We start from the raw sequence: 13287 nt of genomic DNA, 5'->3' as shown, positions 1-13287 counted from the left end.
TTACAAACACTCTTGTACTTATGACATAAAACCGCTTCCAATCTGTAAACAATTTTTTTTTAAATATAAATAGAAGAACTATCTTCACAAATACCAGTATTTTTAAGTTCATTTTCATGATTCACATTCTTCTAATGTATCGGGCAATTTTTTCCCTTTGGTATCAGGAAATATGATACAAAGACAGGCTCCAATTAGTGGAATCACACCAAAAGCGACCGGAGGCAGCTAAATCTTATAACGAGCTAATGTGGCTACGAAAGGAGCTACCATAAAACCAATTCTAGACTATCTATATGAAATATTTCATATAGATAGTCTAGAATCTACTATCTATAAGAAATAGTCATCTATTTGTCTATTTAGAATTGTTGGAAGGGTAAAACAAACAATAACCAAACCAAAATCGAAATTTCGGTCGGTCACTGAATAAAATAACTCCACACTTAAGTGCAATAGGTCATCTATATTACTTATTTTGTGTAATAATTAGATCCATTTGTTATGGCTCCTAGATTTGATTTTAAATCTAATATTTTTATCAAATAAAAGAACTTATCTGGAATGTAAATAAATATTTTATTAATAAATTCTTATTAAAACTAATTATCACAGCCTATTTATATAGACTTTTATACATTATCAACTTTCTTAAAAACACGATATTTCACAAAAAAAAATACAAACTTAAATTTGTAGTTCATTTCATACAATGAATGCGTACGCCTAGAATTCAAATTTGTTAACTTGATCGGTTTTTTTTAATAATGTTTAAAAACACTTTAAAATCTAAAACTAACACATAATCTTTAATGAGTACATAATTATGCAATAGAATTTATTTATAGACTAGTAAGTTACTAAAATAGAGTTGCGAAAGTTCATTGCGGCTTATAACAATTATGACCGTATGAAAATATTTAAAGGTTAATAAGCTCGTTGATAAAATGAAATTTAAAACTTGTTAATATTTTTAGAATTTTGCCCATACAGGAAACAATTAAACGTAACATGATCAAATATTTATGAACAACAAAACAAACAAACAAAATTAAGCAATTTGGAAATTAATTGTCTTCATCTTTTTAAATATCTATTGTATTACATTATGTTATACCCTTTTTATATTTATAACAGTTATATCTAAAAACATGTTTAAATCTCTGCAAATATATTGAAAGTATGCTTCAAATATATTAAAGCCTATACAAACGGTTTATTTACTAAATTATAAATAAAAGGAGTATTTTCACAATATATTTTAGAGTTCGTGTTCATACTTGTTCAACTTCTTCTAATGTATCAGGCAAATCTTTTCCTCTCGTATCAGGTAATATAATACAAAGACCGGCACCAATAAGTGGGACAGTACCAAAAGCGACCGGTGGCAGCCAAGCGACAGTTTGAGCTAACGTAGCTACGAAAGGAGCTACCATAGAACCTATTCTTGCTATAGTTGACGAAAGTCCCACGCCAGAGTTCCTTAAAACCGTAGGGAATAACTCTCCTGCATATAAGTATACCGTTGCAAAGGATATGCTAGTACCCCATAGTCCGATGCAACCTAAAGTTAGGTGGCTGATGTCAGATTGTGGGATGATCACAATTAACAAACAGCTAATGCCTGTTATACAATTAGCACATATAAGCGTGATTTTACGACCGAGCATTTTGTTCGCGTAAATCGATATAATGGTGCCGGGGACCTGTAACAAAGTAAATGGCAATTCAATCAAAGATCAATATTGATAATAAAGAATTAGCATGCATATAGGAGTCAAACGCTTACCAATATTACAGCAGATATAGCGACGTTTATAAATATATTCCCTGATGCATTTCCAATATATTGGGACACTCCGAAGAAACAGAAACCATTGACGAACCAGTTGAAGCAAATAGCAAGGGTTCTTGCACGTAGACGTGGTGTTTTGAATAGATCTAGGAAAGATGCGCGCTCTTGTTTATTACTTTTCACCTCTAGTGCCATCTTTTGTATTGAAGTTACTATGTTTTCCGTTGGCCGCCGATTTCTGAAAATGGTGATACAATAATTTAGTGTATCATATTTCCTTAAGCACTATATAAAATATTATTATAGTTATTTTTATTGTAGCATCAAAAATATTTATTATATCCATTTTAACATACTCGTGAACATTGTCTATATTTGTAAGACATTAGTAATTAGGAAATCTTAATATAACTTTGTAAGTTTAAATATTTTGTACATCTACGTAAAAAAAAATGTAATACCTTTTAGCAACTGTCTCCAATATGTGGACAGCGTCATCAGTCCTACCAACTGTTAAAAGCCATCTTGGCGATTCAGGAAGTAAAAAGTAATAACTTAAAAGCAAGATAGACGGCACAGATATGGCCAATTGAAACGTGTTCCAACTGCGTATGTAATATCCAAATAATGGCAAAGTCAAGTAGCCAACGTTAAAAGGTATTTGATAGATTATCCCAATAGTGTCTCGGTACTTGGTGCCTATAATCTCCATTATGAGAACAAAGCTGGTCACCATGATACCACCAATAGCAACAGCCATTATGAACCGTAATGCCGTGAACATATACCAGTTGACAGAAAATGCACTGGCTATACCAGTAATCAACTGAACTATGACTGCAGCCAAGAATGGTATTCTGCGCCCAAATCTGAAACGAAAACGTATAATCTATTTAACAACATATACTATTATATACTGATGAAAAATTAAATAAAAATTTTGTAGACATCGCGCGGCGTTGAGTTGTGCATCGCAAAGCGTAATATAAAATATTTAAGTGTTTAACATTAAGTTTTGTCTTTCTACTTTTACTTGTAAAGTACATTTTTACTTTATTATAGTTTGTTCTATTTAATTAAAATTCTTATATGAGAAACCAATTAGGTTTGTATTTTGTTTATAATTTATAATAATATCTACAAATTCATCACTCAATAATGTCCTAATTTTTTAAGGGTAATGGAGTTTCTTAACACTAGGCTCCCAGGTTAAGGAACCTGGGAGCCTAGTGTTGTGAAGTGAAGGTAGAAGGCTACCTTCCCTGCTATATGCAAGATTCGGCTAAGCTAATTAGCCTATGTACTGTATGACCTCTAATAAGCATAAAGCAAACGGTGTTTCTTAAATACGTATTTTTGTAATTCAGTTTGAAGTACATGATATCAATTCAAGAAGTTTTTTTTTATTTAGGTAAAATAATTGCTTGATCAAAAATAATAAATAATAAATAGTGATGTGCCAATACTTACTAGCCATGGCATAAACGATAATGGTTTGCTTTCTAAAAATAATTACGCAATATTATTAATTGATATGATATAAGACTCGTTTCTATAACGTTTAATATGCTTCTTGCCACGGTTTTGTCTGTAAATTAACAGATTTTTCTAAATAGCTGGAAAATTTATTTAAATAAACTATTATTTGATACAAAGTATTACGAACTATCACGATTTTATAGTTGCGATTTGTTTTTTTTTTGTTATTAAAAATGCATGAACACTCACGTGTGACAATTACCTATTAAAACAACATTTGTTAAAGTGCTATCATCCGGACCCCTGCGTGACTTGTGAGATTGTACTGGATGTGCTAATTCAGTAAGGATGACCTCCAACGGGTAATCATCTTAACTCTCTTCGTATTTTTTTTTCAAAATAATGTTTTCTACCGCGTCTATTTTATGTACAGATTTCGGTTTTTTACGTTATTTTTAATGGCGATCGTTTTAAAATATTTATAATACTTTTAAATATAAAAAATACCCTACTAACCTGTCTGCAAGATGTCCAAAGACCATATTTCCTACAAGAATTCCAAGCATGAAAATGGTTTGTGTAAAATTTTTCAGCCACGCGCTTGCACATATAAGATTCCATTGTGACACAATCGTTTCTTCAAAAATACTGTGGTCATATTTATATGCACTGCAGTTTGAGAAACATTGGTTATTGATCCATTCTTCGTGGTCGGCACAAGAAAAATCCATAGGAGGCGCCAAAAATATTATGCTCATTTGATGCCAGGCTACTGGGAATCTTGTGAGAAAGATTAAAAAGCACATCCATAGTTGCCACTTCCCAATTGCACCGATGGCTTTAGTTATGGGGTCTTGCACAACCTGCTCGCTTTCTACATTCTTTGTTTCTTTCTCAGACACTGTAACAAATAGAAAGTAATATTTTTTTAATATGGTTCGTAATTTTTGGAAACTATGAAAAGGAATGTGAAATTATACTAAATACATATTCAATTCCACTCAGATTGGGTTTTCTAATATTGATTATATGAAACTGCGTATTTTACTTCTATTTTGTCAAATATTTGTTTGACTAAAAATATAAATTGTAATTGTGTATGTGTACCGGTATTGTTCCACCATGCAGCTGTTTTCCACTTACTGGTAGTTATAAAATAAGGAACCGCGATTTCAGATCAATTCTTCTATCAAAAGTATCTATTTTGTATATTATATAACTCAATATCAGCAATATGACATATTTTATTATACTGCTGCTCTTTAAGTTCATATATAAATAACTGGCAACTTAAACTATTTTTTCTTTCCTTTTAGAATTATAATTTGAATTTAGAATGTACCTATTTTGTAATTCCTACGGCTTTACATTGCTAGAATTCATACGTACAGTGAAATGTTGTGAATTTATTTGAACTAATATAAAATTATAAATTGTAATGTAAAACAAAGTGTGACTGTAAAAGCGACTGGTTGTGGGTTCGATCCCCACTCGAGTACTTTACATGTTCTATTTAACTTGTATGATATATTTGATCGGATGGAATCTTGCAACTCAATTTTAAAGCATAGTTAAGTATATCTTCACTAGATTAAGCTGAAATTTTGTTTAAACGTTTAGTTTGGATATTAGTTTTATGATGTCATTTTAAATCCACCATGGTGGTATACTCAGGATGGCGGATATTTTCTCAATGCATTTCTTCAGTATAGGTCTGTTATGAAATGGCTTAAAAAAGTAAATAAAATAAAAACTTGGTCCACAACTAAGTAAATACGAGTGTTTAAATCTCGTGACAATCTTTTTAATCATAGAAATTGTTTGATAACGTTATAAGTTGATAGTAAACGTTTATAGGAAAAGTTTAATTAATACTTTTTTTATTTATTTTGAAATAGACAATTGGACATGGTTCTTTGGTGTCTACCTCAAAGTCAATGAACCGAAAGAAGTTTAGAAGTAGAATAAGTGTAGAAGTCTTCTTCTACATTTTCGTTGTCGTTCGCGTTGAACAGAAACACACGGAGAGAGATCATTAGATTTAGAATCAGACATTTTTTTATCGATATAAATACAATTTAGCCAATTATAAACTATGAACTTCATTTAGATTTCTGTATCTATTTTGTGGAGTAACTCACCCAATCTATCCTGAACACTGAACTCTTCATCTTCTTCCGGGCAAGACATAACAAAATTTTATTAATAGAGATTTAAGACGTGGTATAGTTTGCGCAAAGATTTTTTTTCTGTAAAGTGCGTCACAGAGCGGCCTGTACAGCTGTTGGCCATGGAATGGTTCTATCACTATTTCGAAGTTATGCGGCACCATAGAGATGCGAATATCATATAAGATAAGCGGGGACATGTACATATGTAGTATATGATTTACTACCTTACAGTAATACGAATTCGTTTTGACTAACAATTACAATTTTGTCAAAGCATGTCAACACGTAAGGAGGTGCTTCATCTTCAATCCATTAAAGAAAGATAATTCTTAAGGACAAACATTTAAGCATTAGAACAATTAGTCGGGCGTAATTACGGGCGTCAAACTGCATCAACTAAGTCATTGAAGCCTCATATTCATAGTTTTAAAAGCTTTTCGGTCTTGAGTGTAGGTACAACAAGGCAAAAATATATTGAAACGCCTGACAATTCCACTCCACAACAGAGAATGCTCTTGTTATTTCTGAACACAAAATTTTATGTATATGTATAATATCAAAAACGATATTTTACTAAAATATTAAAATAATTATTATTCCTTTGCGACTTCATTAATGTTTAACAAATAATAACTCAACAATATGTTTTTTGCGTTATCAAGATTGCCACTATTTGTTGTCAACATACAGACGCGTCCACTCTGTAGACTTCTACACGTGTAAAAAGAAATATGTATGTACACGTGCGCCGTAGCAGGATAAAGATCTATCTAAATTCTGTAGTGTCAGTAAGTGATAAAATCAATCTTTATAGATAAATATATATAATAATAGCTGCTACATCATACTTGTTCTGTCACGTGTGAATTCGGATGCGCACACGTTACTTTTTAATTATATATTATCGTCCAAAAAGCGTGAATTGACATATAATCATTGTAAATATTAGATTATTACTTTAATATCATGACTCTAAAGTTTTTAATCTTCACGCCTTATTCCTTAGTAATGACTCTCATTTTACCGCATTCACCTGCAAGAGCGTTGAATGTACTCAATGCTTCAATTTATCGAGCAAAGCATGAAATTGACAATAAATAGTTAATTTCACCAAGTGGGAATCGAAGCCATAACCATCATCTTTACAATCAAGCGGATAACATTTGCCACTAAAATGTTTGTTTTTTTTAATGAAATACTGTGTCGCCCCAGGAATGGTCGTAGACGCATGGGTTAACTGATTCTTTGCCATACCTACCTATTTCACCCCGATTGTTCTATTTAAAAATATTGAATAGAAACCAAACAATAAATGGTTAAATAATATATGTTACTAAATATAACTAACATAATTAATAAGTAAAATTGTTATTAAAACGCAAATACTGTACCCAGTGTACTGTACTCTTTATTTTAACATAAACAATCCAAGCCATGTTGATCATCTCAATTTTACAGATGCACCTTAATAAAGATTCTTTGTGGGTTCTCCCACGTTTGATATAATATGACGTTTAAGCACTGAAGTGAAGCAGTAAGTAGGAGTCTGCGAGACAGGTGGCGTCGGGCTGTCTTCGTGTTCTTATCTTGACTAACGCCCAATGTTAATAATCAATCCTAATCCATAAATTGCAACCATAGATTGAAATAGACAGAGATGGAGGACGGCATGCAGGTTAGTGATTGGATAGACATGTTGAACAATACAAGATTGACGTTAACTGGAGATAGGAGATACATTATTAACATTGGGCGTAAGAGACATAATGATAATTACTGTCATTTGACCTAACCGAAATAATACATTAAATATACACTAACTTATTCACTACTATTTCACACTATATTTAGAATTGGCTGTATGTTTGGTTTAAAAAATCACTTTTCGACTAAAGCTCTATTTTATAAAGAGCAATTTCACAAATGTACCGAAAGCCTTCCAATTCTGATATGAAAAAATATTTTTGAAATAACTTTAAAAAATAAAGCAAGAGAAGTCTTTCCAATGTTAAATTTTGATTTTTTTTTGTCAGTAACAGTATTCATTTTCTAAATATTTACCATCAAGATTAAGAAATATTTACCACCATTTAAAAACAAGTAGGTACAGGTATTACAGCAATTACGAATATATAAAATAGTTGTCAATATTTTTTGTTAATATAATTTCATATTCTTTCATTTTTGTATTTTTTTTTCTTTTTATTCTATTAAGACAAAGATAACACATAGTAATAAGCCACTACTGTAAATAACCATTCATTTTGAAATAATGTGAACGAAGCGGTAAAATCCAACGCCGCATTTACTACTGTTTATATTGAAAAATTCGAATATTATAACTGTAATATTAAAATAATATATTTGTCGAATATTTTAGGTTTTAATGACTTTCATATTTGTGCTAGATGTCACCTGCGAGTACTAGTACTTGTGGTGAAATGGACAATGCAGAATAGTCTTGTGCCAAAAAAAAATCTTTACACAATGTAACGAGTAATATTAGTATCCATAGATATGAATTTTTTTTTTTTAGATATGGAGAGCAAACAAAAAGTAACATTGTCTTTGAAGAGAAACCTGTTGCTTGAATTTCAATTACAACGTGAACATAACAAGTACATACAAAAAATGTAACAATACATTGAAAATGTGTCTAAAAGGATGATTCGCAAAATGTAAACACTTTATATATTATTTATGTAGCCTACAATAATATTTTATAATTTGTTTCTCACACTTGTTTATGTCAATAGTATTTATTAAGTATTTAAGTTTTGAAAATTTATTGTCTACTGTGAGAACTATTTGAACTGTGAAATTGTTATATTTTGGAATAAAATTATCATAATTTAGCCACAATCCAATCGCTCATTTCATCAGAAGTAAGCGATTTAAGAATACGAATTGGATTTGTGAGTTTAAAAAGATAGCCGTGGTCAAGTTTCACCAGGACGTTCCAGAGGGAACCAAGTGGTAAGACACTCCTCTCCCCACTTTCCTTCACAATCTTTTAAAATTTTGGAGGTTTTGCGTGTTGAGTGGTGGAACTCAACGAAAATAACAATGAATATAACAATGAACAACGAAAATAACAATGAATATATAATTAATACTTAAAAATATATTACATGTAGGTTATTAATTTATAAATAAAAGAAGACGTATCTAGATAAGAAACGATACAAATCTTTATAAATGATTGAAAAGTAATCAGAATGAGCTTGTTCATTTTTATCTTAACATTGCCTCATATAAATCTAATTTATCAGATTGTGTTAATGTATCTGCGTAAATTAGATATTATTTTAGATTTTAGATTTGATTTGACTGCAATACATTTTAATTCATTCATGTAAAAATCTAGTTATAATCGGTTTTAACTATACTAAAGGGTATGTATGGGTGTAAGTATAATTATTTTTTTTATTATTTTATAAGATCCAAGAGTTTCACAAATTAAAATATCTAAATGATTTGCTGGAAATTAATTATTAGGCAGCAAAATATTTATTATTTTTGAATTTCATAATTTTTGATACAACCTTCTAAAAGGCTCGTATATAAATGTTAAATATAATAATAACTTTTTTAACTTTTCGGAGGGAAATGTAGTGCAGTGACTATAAATGTAATAAAAAAGTATAAGTAATAAATTCTGTACATTGAATATAACATTTAAAAAATAATTAACTTTAACTAAATAGAAGCCAACTATATAATTTCTACCTGTGGGTACTTATATCTGTCGTTTTGCTGTGAAAAGCGGTCATGAAAAATTACTGCTCGAATTTTGACCGAACTTTTCTAGTTATATAGCTATTAGTCCTTGGTAGCAAATGGGCAATAATTCATTTTGAATTTATAAAATGTAATTTATTTTGAAATTATTTTGGGTGTACATGAATAAAAATTCTCGTACAATACTTAAATGTTATATCCTGTAAAATAAAAACTTTTGGGTATTATATTATATATATATTCCAAATCTTTGCATTGTTCAAGTGAATTAATCGTGAATTGATCTAGTTTTATAGATTCATGATTCATAATATTCATTAATACTTATATGACTTGGCACAATAATAGATATATTATCTGATATTTGATTTAAAATGAATTGACATAATTCGCTACAAGTAAAGATTAATAATAAGACTCCACACCAACTAATGGGCGACTACCGGAAACGTATCTATTTTACAAATAGTATAAGGAGCAAAAATTCATAAACTTCAGGTTTCATTATAGGTACTTAGTTCTAGTTTCATTGTACCGACATGCCTTCCTCCATCTTCGTCATTTTAGAATGATTGACGGAACCCAAAGCAGCTTTTATGCCCTTTGATCATTACATAAAATAATAATAATAATTTATACTTAACTCTTCTTGCTTTCAGTTTAATTAAGAATATACTTCACATTGTGAATTAAATTTGAAAGCTTCTCAAACAACATTTTTTTAATCAATTTTTCAACTTAAATGCTAGTCATAATGATTTTAATTTAATTATTTCTGATAGCACCTTGGACGTCTTTATAAGATCGAGTGTGTTCAGCGTAATACAAAAGCTTTTTAGCATTCAGTTTCAAGTATAATTAAATACTACTTACACATATTTACTTCGCATATGTAAATACTTACTTCGTTTAAATAAACATCATTGTGTTTAATACATAAGTTTATAAAAAAAAAACTACTATATATCTATTCACATAATTTCTACTTTCTGTTCATTTAAAAATGTCATTACAGGATATGCAAAGGGAACCTGGGAACCTAGTGCTAAGACACTCTGTTCCCATTAAGACACTTCCGCTACCCACTTTCCGCCGAATTATGCTAGAATTGTAGTGGTAGCAACGTTCCCAAAAAATAAAATTTTTAAATATTTGATTTCCTCGAGTGGGAATCGAATCCACAACCTGTCATGTTTACAATCACACGCTTGTGCCAATGGCTGTCCACGTGTGTCCTTTAAAAATGTTTAAAAATTGCATAAGCGCCACGATGATATCGAAACAATAAGTTCGAGCTCACGTTTTTTCCCGGTATTATGCGAGAACCTATTGTTAAAACCCTCCGTTCTCTAATTTCCGCTCTAATTTTCGAGAGATTTCGAAAAGTTGTTCACGCGACCACGGATTGTCGACTTTCCTATACTATCATTTGAAGTATTGAAAAAAAAATATTAGCATGTTATGTTACGTTATTAGCAAGTTTATTTTTTTAGCACGCTAAAAATATTTTGTGAAAGCTGAAACTGTTTCAGTAAAAAAAATTTACCTAACCAATTATATAGAATTTTTAGTACATAGACATATTTCGGATGTATAATAGGTAATGAGCACAATATTTTGGCAAATTTAGGGGTATGAGTCATATTTTCGTGTCATATATTAAAAAAACATGTGTTCTTATAATAAGCAAAAATAACAATTTTTGTTCTTATAATTACAAAAAAAAAAAGGTGCAGGGTCTTACATAAGTAAGTTGCTTAAAATTATGTAGAGCCAAAAAAGTGGTAATTTTAGTACGAATATTGCAAATTGTTCTTCACAAAAATTATAATAAAAAAAAGTAATAGAAATGCTTTTGTAAAAAATTAAGTACAAATAAAAAAAAATCTTTATAAAATTTAAATTAAGAATAATGTAAAAAAGTATAGGCCTCCGTGCCATACGCTTTTTAATTTTTTAATTTTGTCACAAAATCTGTTTTTTTTTTATTTTTTAACTATAGTTCATTTATTATGTTTCGTAGGTTTTTTTTATAAAAGCGTGTTTTTAGTTTTTTAATTCTTTTTGTTATAATCTGGAATTCTCGTTGACCTACAAGCCGCTACAGAACCGTCGATGGGAAAGTTCGACTCGCACTTGACCGGCTTATTTAATTTATAATCGTACATTGTAATCGGTCTTTTAAAGTATGCAAAATTTTAAATTCTCTCAAAATCACGTTCAAAGTTTCCGTTACAAGCATACATATGTACATATTATTTAGATACGACACACACGACTAAAGCTAATAAAAGCGTGTCAATAAAACGAAACTTCCAATAACATACCTTTAAGCGACAAGATAAAAATAAAAATTAACCTTGATATAAAAATATACAAGTATACCTATGCATAGTTGTATATTTATGTTTTAAAGTCTGGAAATAAATTATAAAAATCAGCAACAGCCTAGGCAGAGTTCTAATTTTAAGTTGAATCTTAAATAAAATAATTAGAAGAATTGAATGGTATCTTATTTTAAAAAATTTAAATAAGATGCCATACTTTTTATAAACTTTATATATATATAAATTTATAAGAGACTAAAATCAAAATATATTTCATATTAATTAAACATTATTATTTTGTTTATTAATTGTCAAAATCACCGACATGTATATATCATGTAATCTACAATAGATTTTTCGATGTTACATAAATTTCGCAATTTTCTCAATTTAATAAAAAATATTAGAAAAAAATTATAACTTACTTTTTTTGTGTGATTCCAGAAAATGGTTTTTTTTCTCACAACGTAAAATATATTGACCACAGAAAACGCCGAGATAGAACGTGGTCCGCAGTTGACGGTGCTGCGTTCAAACACGTATTGATAATAAAACGATTTGCACCCTATATAAGTTATATTTATGTTTACTAGTGGCGAAACTAAGGAAAATCTATCCAAAGCTCGCACCAACACTAGCCAACCGTTAAGATCAAACGTCAAGTAATTATCGATCTTAACAGAAAAATCATTAGGTTCCTTTTGAAGCCCCCAAAACCGGATTTAACCAGTCACATTTGACTTCTTGCAATTAAATACTTAGAGAGTAATTACTTAGATACTAGTCGCAATGGTTCAGGAAAATATTAATTTTTGCTACTTAGGTGTATTACGCTTAAATATAAACAAACACGTTTGTGGATTTTCCTTAAGAAAAAAATATATTAAATTAATGTTTTGTTTTTAATTTAATATAATAATTATAATGTGGCGTCAACAACACGATCCTACCATATAAAACCTGATTGTATTACGTGTAGATATTACGTGTTTATGTACATAAAATATATGTAATACTGTCCAGAATATGGGTTTGATTTTCTTAAACATATTTTTAAAAATAAATTTTATTATTGAACTTTCTTACATTTATTTATATATTTTTTTAATACTTACATTAATTGGTATTAAAAAAAAAGTCGTTAAAGTCTGAATAAAGTACAGTAACTTTGAAGTTTAAAGTATCACTTGCAATAATTATGTTTTGTTTGGTTCGTGACAAGGTAGCAACTTGATAATATTGAAAAAATACAAAAAAAATGTAAAAGAGAACATTACGCTAACCCAATTGCGAATTTATAAAAATAAGTTGTAAACACGTGAGATTTTTTTTATTTGTGTTATCATTAAAATTAAATATTATTTATTATATTCAGGACACATTTTTTTAATTAAACTTAAATTTAGAATATTTTTCAACAGTCTACTAATAAATTATAGAGTAGTTTTTATTTTACATTTCAGTATATTTATAAGTGTTTATCTAATTCAAAGTAACAAAAATAAATACCTATAGTTCATTTAAATTTATTAAAAAAAAATCAGCTTCACGCTGTATCCCGCACACAGCAGGGCAGGCAGAAGGAAAGGAACCTAGTGTTCAGACACTCTGCTCCCTACTTTCCGCCGAATTCTGGAAGCATTGCGTATTGAGTAGCGGAGCTCAAAGCCGATCTTTGCCTCGGCACCAGAGCGAAGAAATGAAAATATAAACGTAAATAAATATTTCATTTCCTCAAGTGGGGATGGAACCCACAACCGCTGCGCCACGACGG

General features: G+C 29.7%; 1 protein-coding gene across 2 annotated transcripts; it reads right to left on the bottom strand.

The window, feature by feature from the left end:
- Positions 1–1055: 1055 nt before the first annotated feature.
- On the bottom strand, positions 1056–12248 carry LOC146529370 (organic cation transporter protein-like). Of its 2 annotated transcripts, none has more exons than XM_085201505.1 (5): positions 11939–12248; positions 3791–4175; positions 2257–2664; positions 1790–2033; positions 1056–1706 (listed from the first exon to the last, which is right to left on the bottom strand). In XM_085201505.1, coding segments are annotated over exons 1-5 (1470 nt in total). In that variant the 5' UTR covers positions 11940–12248; the 3' UTR covers positions 1056–1274. The 2 variants fall into 2 exon arrangements, with proteins under 2 accessions (XP_085057631.1, XP_085057630.1); XM_085201504.1 differs by lacking the exon at positions 11939–12248 and adding an exon at positions 5416–5589.
- Between the last annotated feature and the right edge of the window lie 1039 nt (positions 12249–13287).

Source organism: Heliconius melpomene, chromosome 18 (assembly GCF_056956725.1).
Source record: "Heliconius melpomene rosina isolate 202511_hmr_F chromosome 18, ASM5695672v1, whole genome shotgun sequence".
Lineage (NCBI taxonomy): Eukaryota > Metazoa > Arthropoda > Insecta > Lepidoptera > Nymphalidae > Heliconius > Heliconius melpomene.
This window is presented reverse-complemented; position numbering and strand designations above follow the sequence as displayed.

Excerpts from the sequence above, each read along its gene's own strand:
- LOC146529370 (XM_085201504.1), bottom strand. The coding sequence starts at position 5,464 with ATGTCTTGCCCGGAAGAAGATGAAGAGTTCAGTGTTCAGGATAGATTG. Across the intron at positions 2,665-3,790 it reads TTTGGACATCTTGCAGACAG|ATTTGGGCGCAGAATACCAT; the intron begins GTTAGTAGGGTA and ends TTTTCGTTTCAG. Across the intron at positions 2,034-2,256 it reads TTGGAGACAGTTGCTAAAAG|AAATCGGCGGCCAACGGAAA; the intron begins GTATTACATTTT and ends CACCATTTTCAG.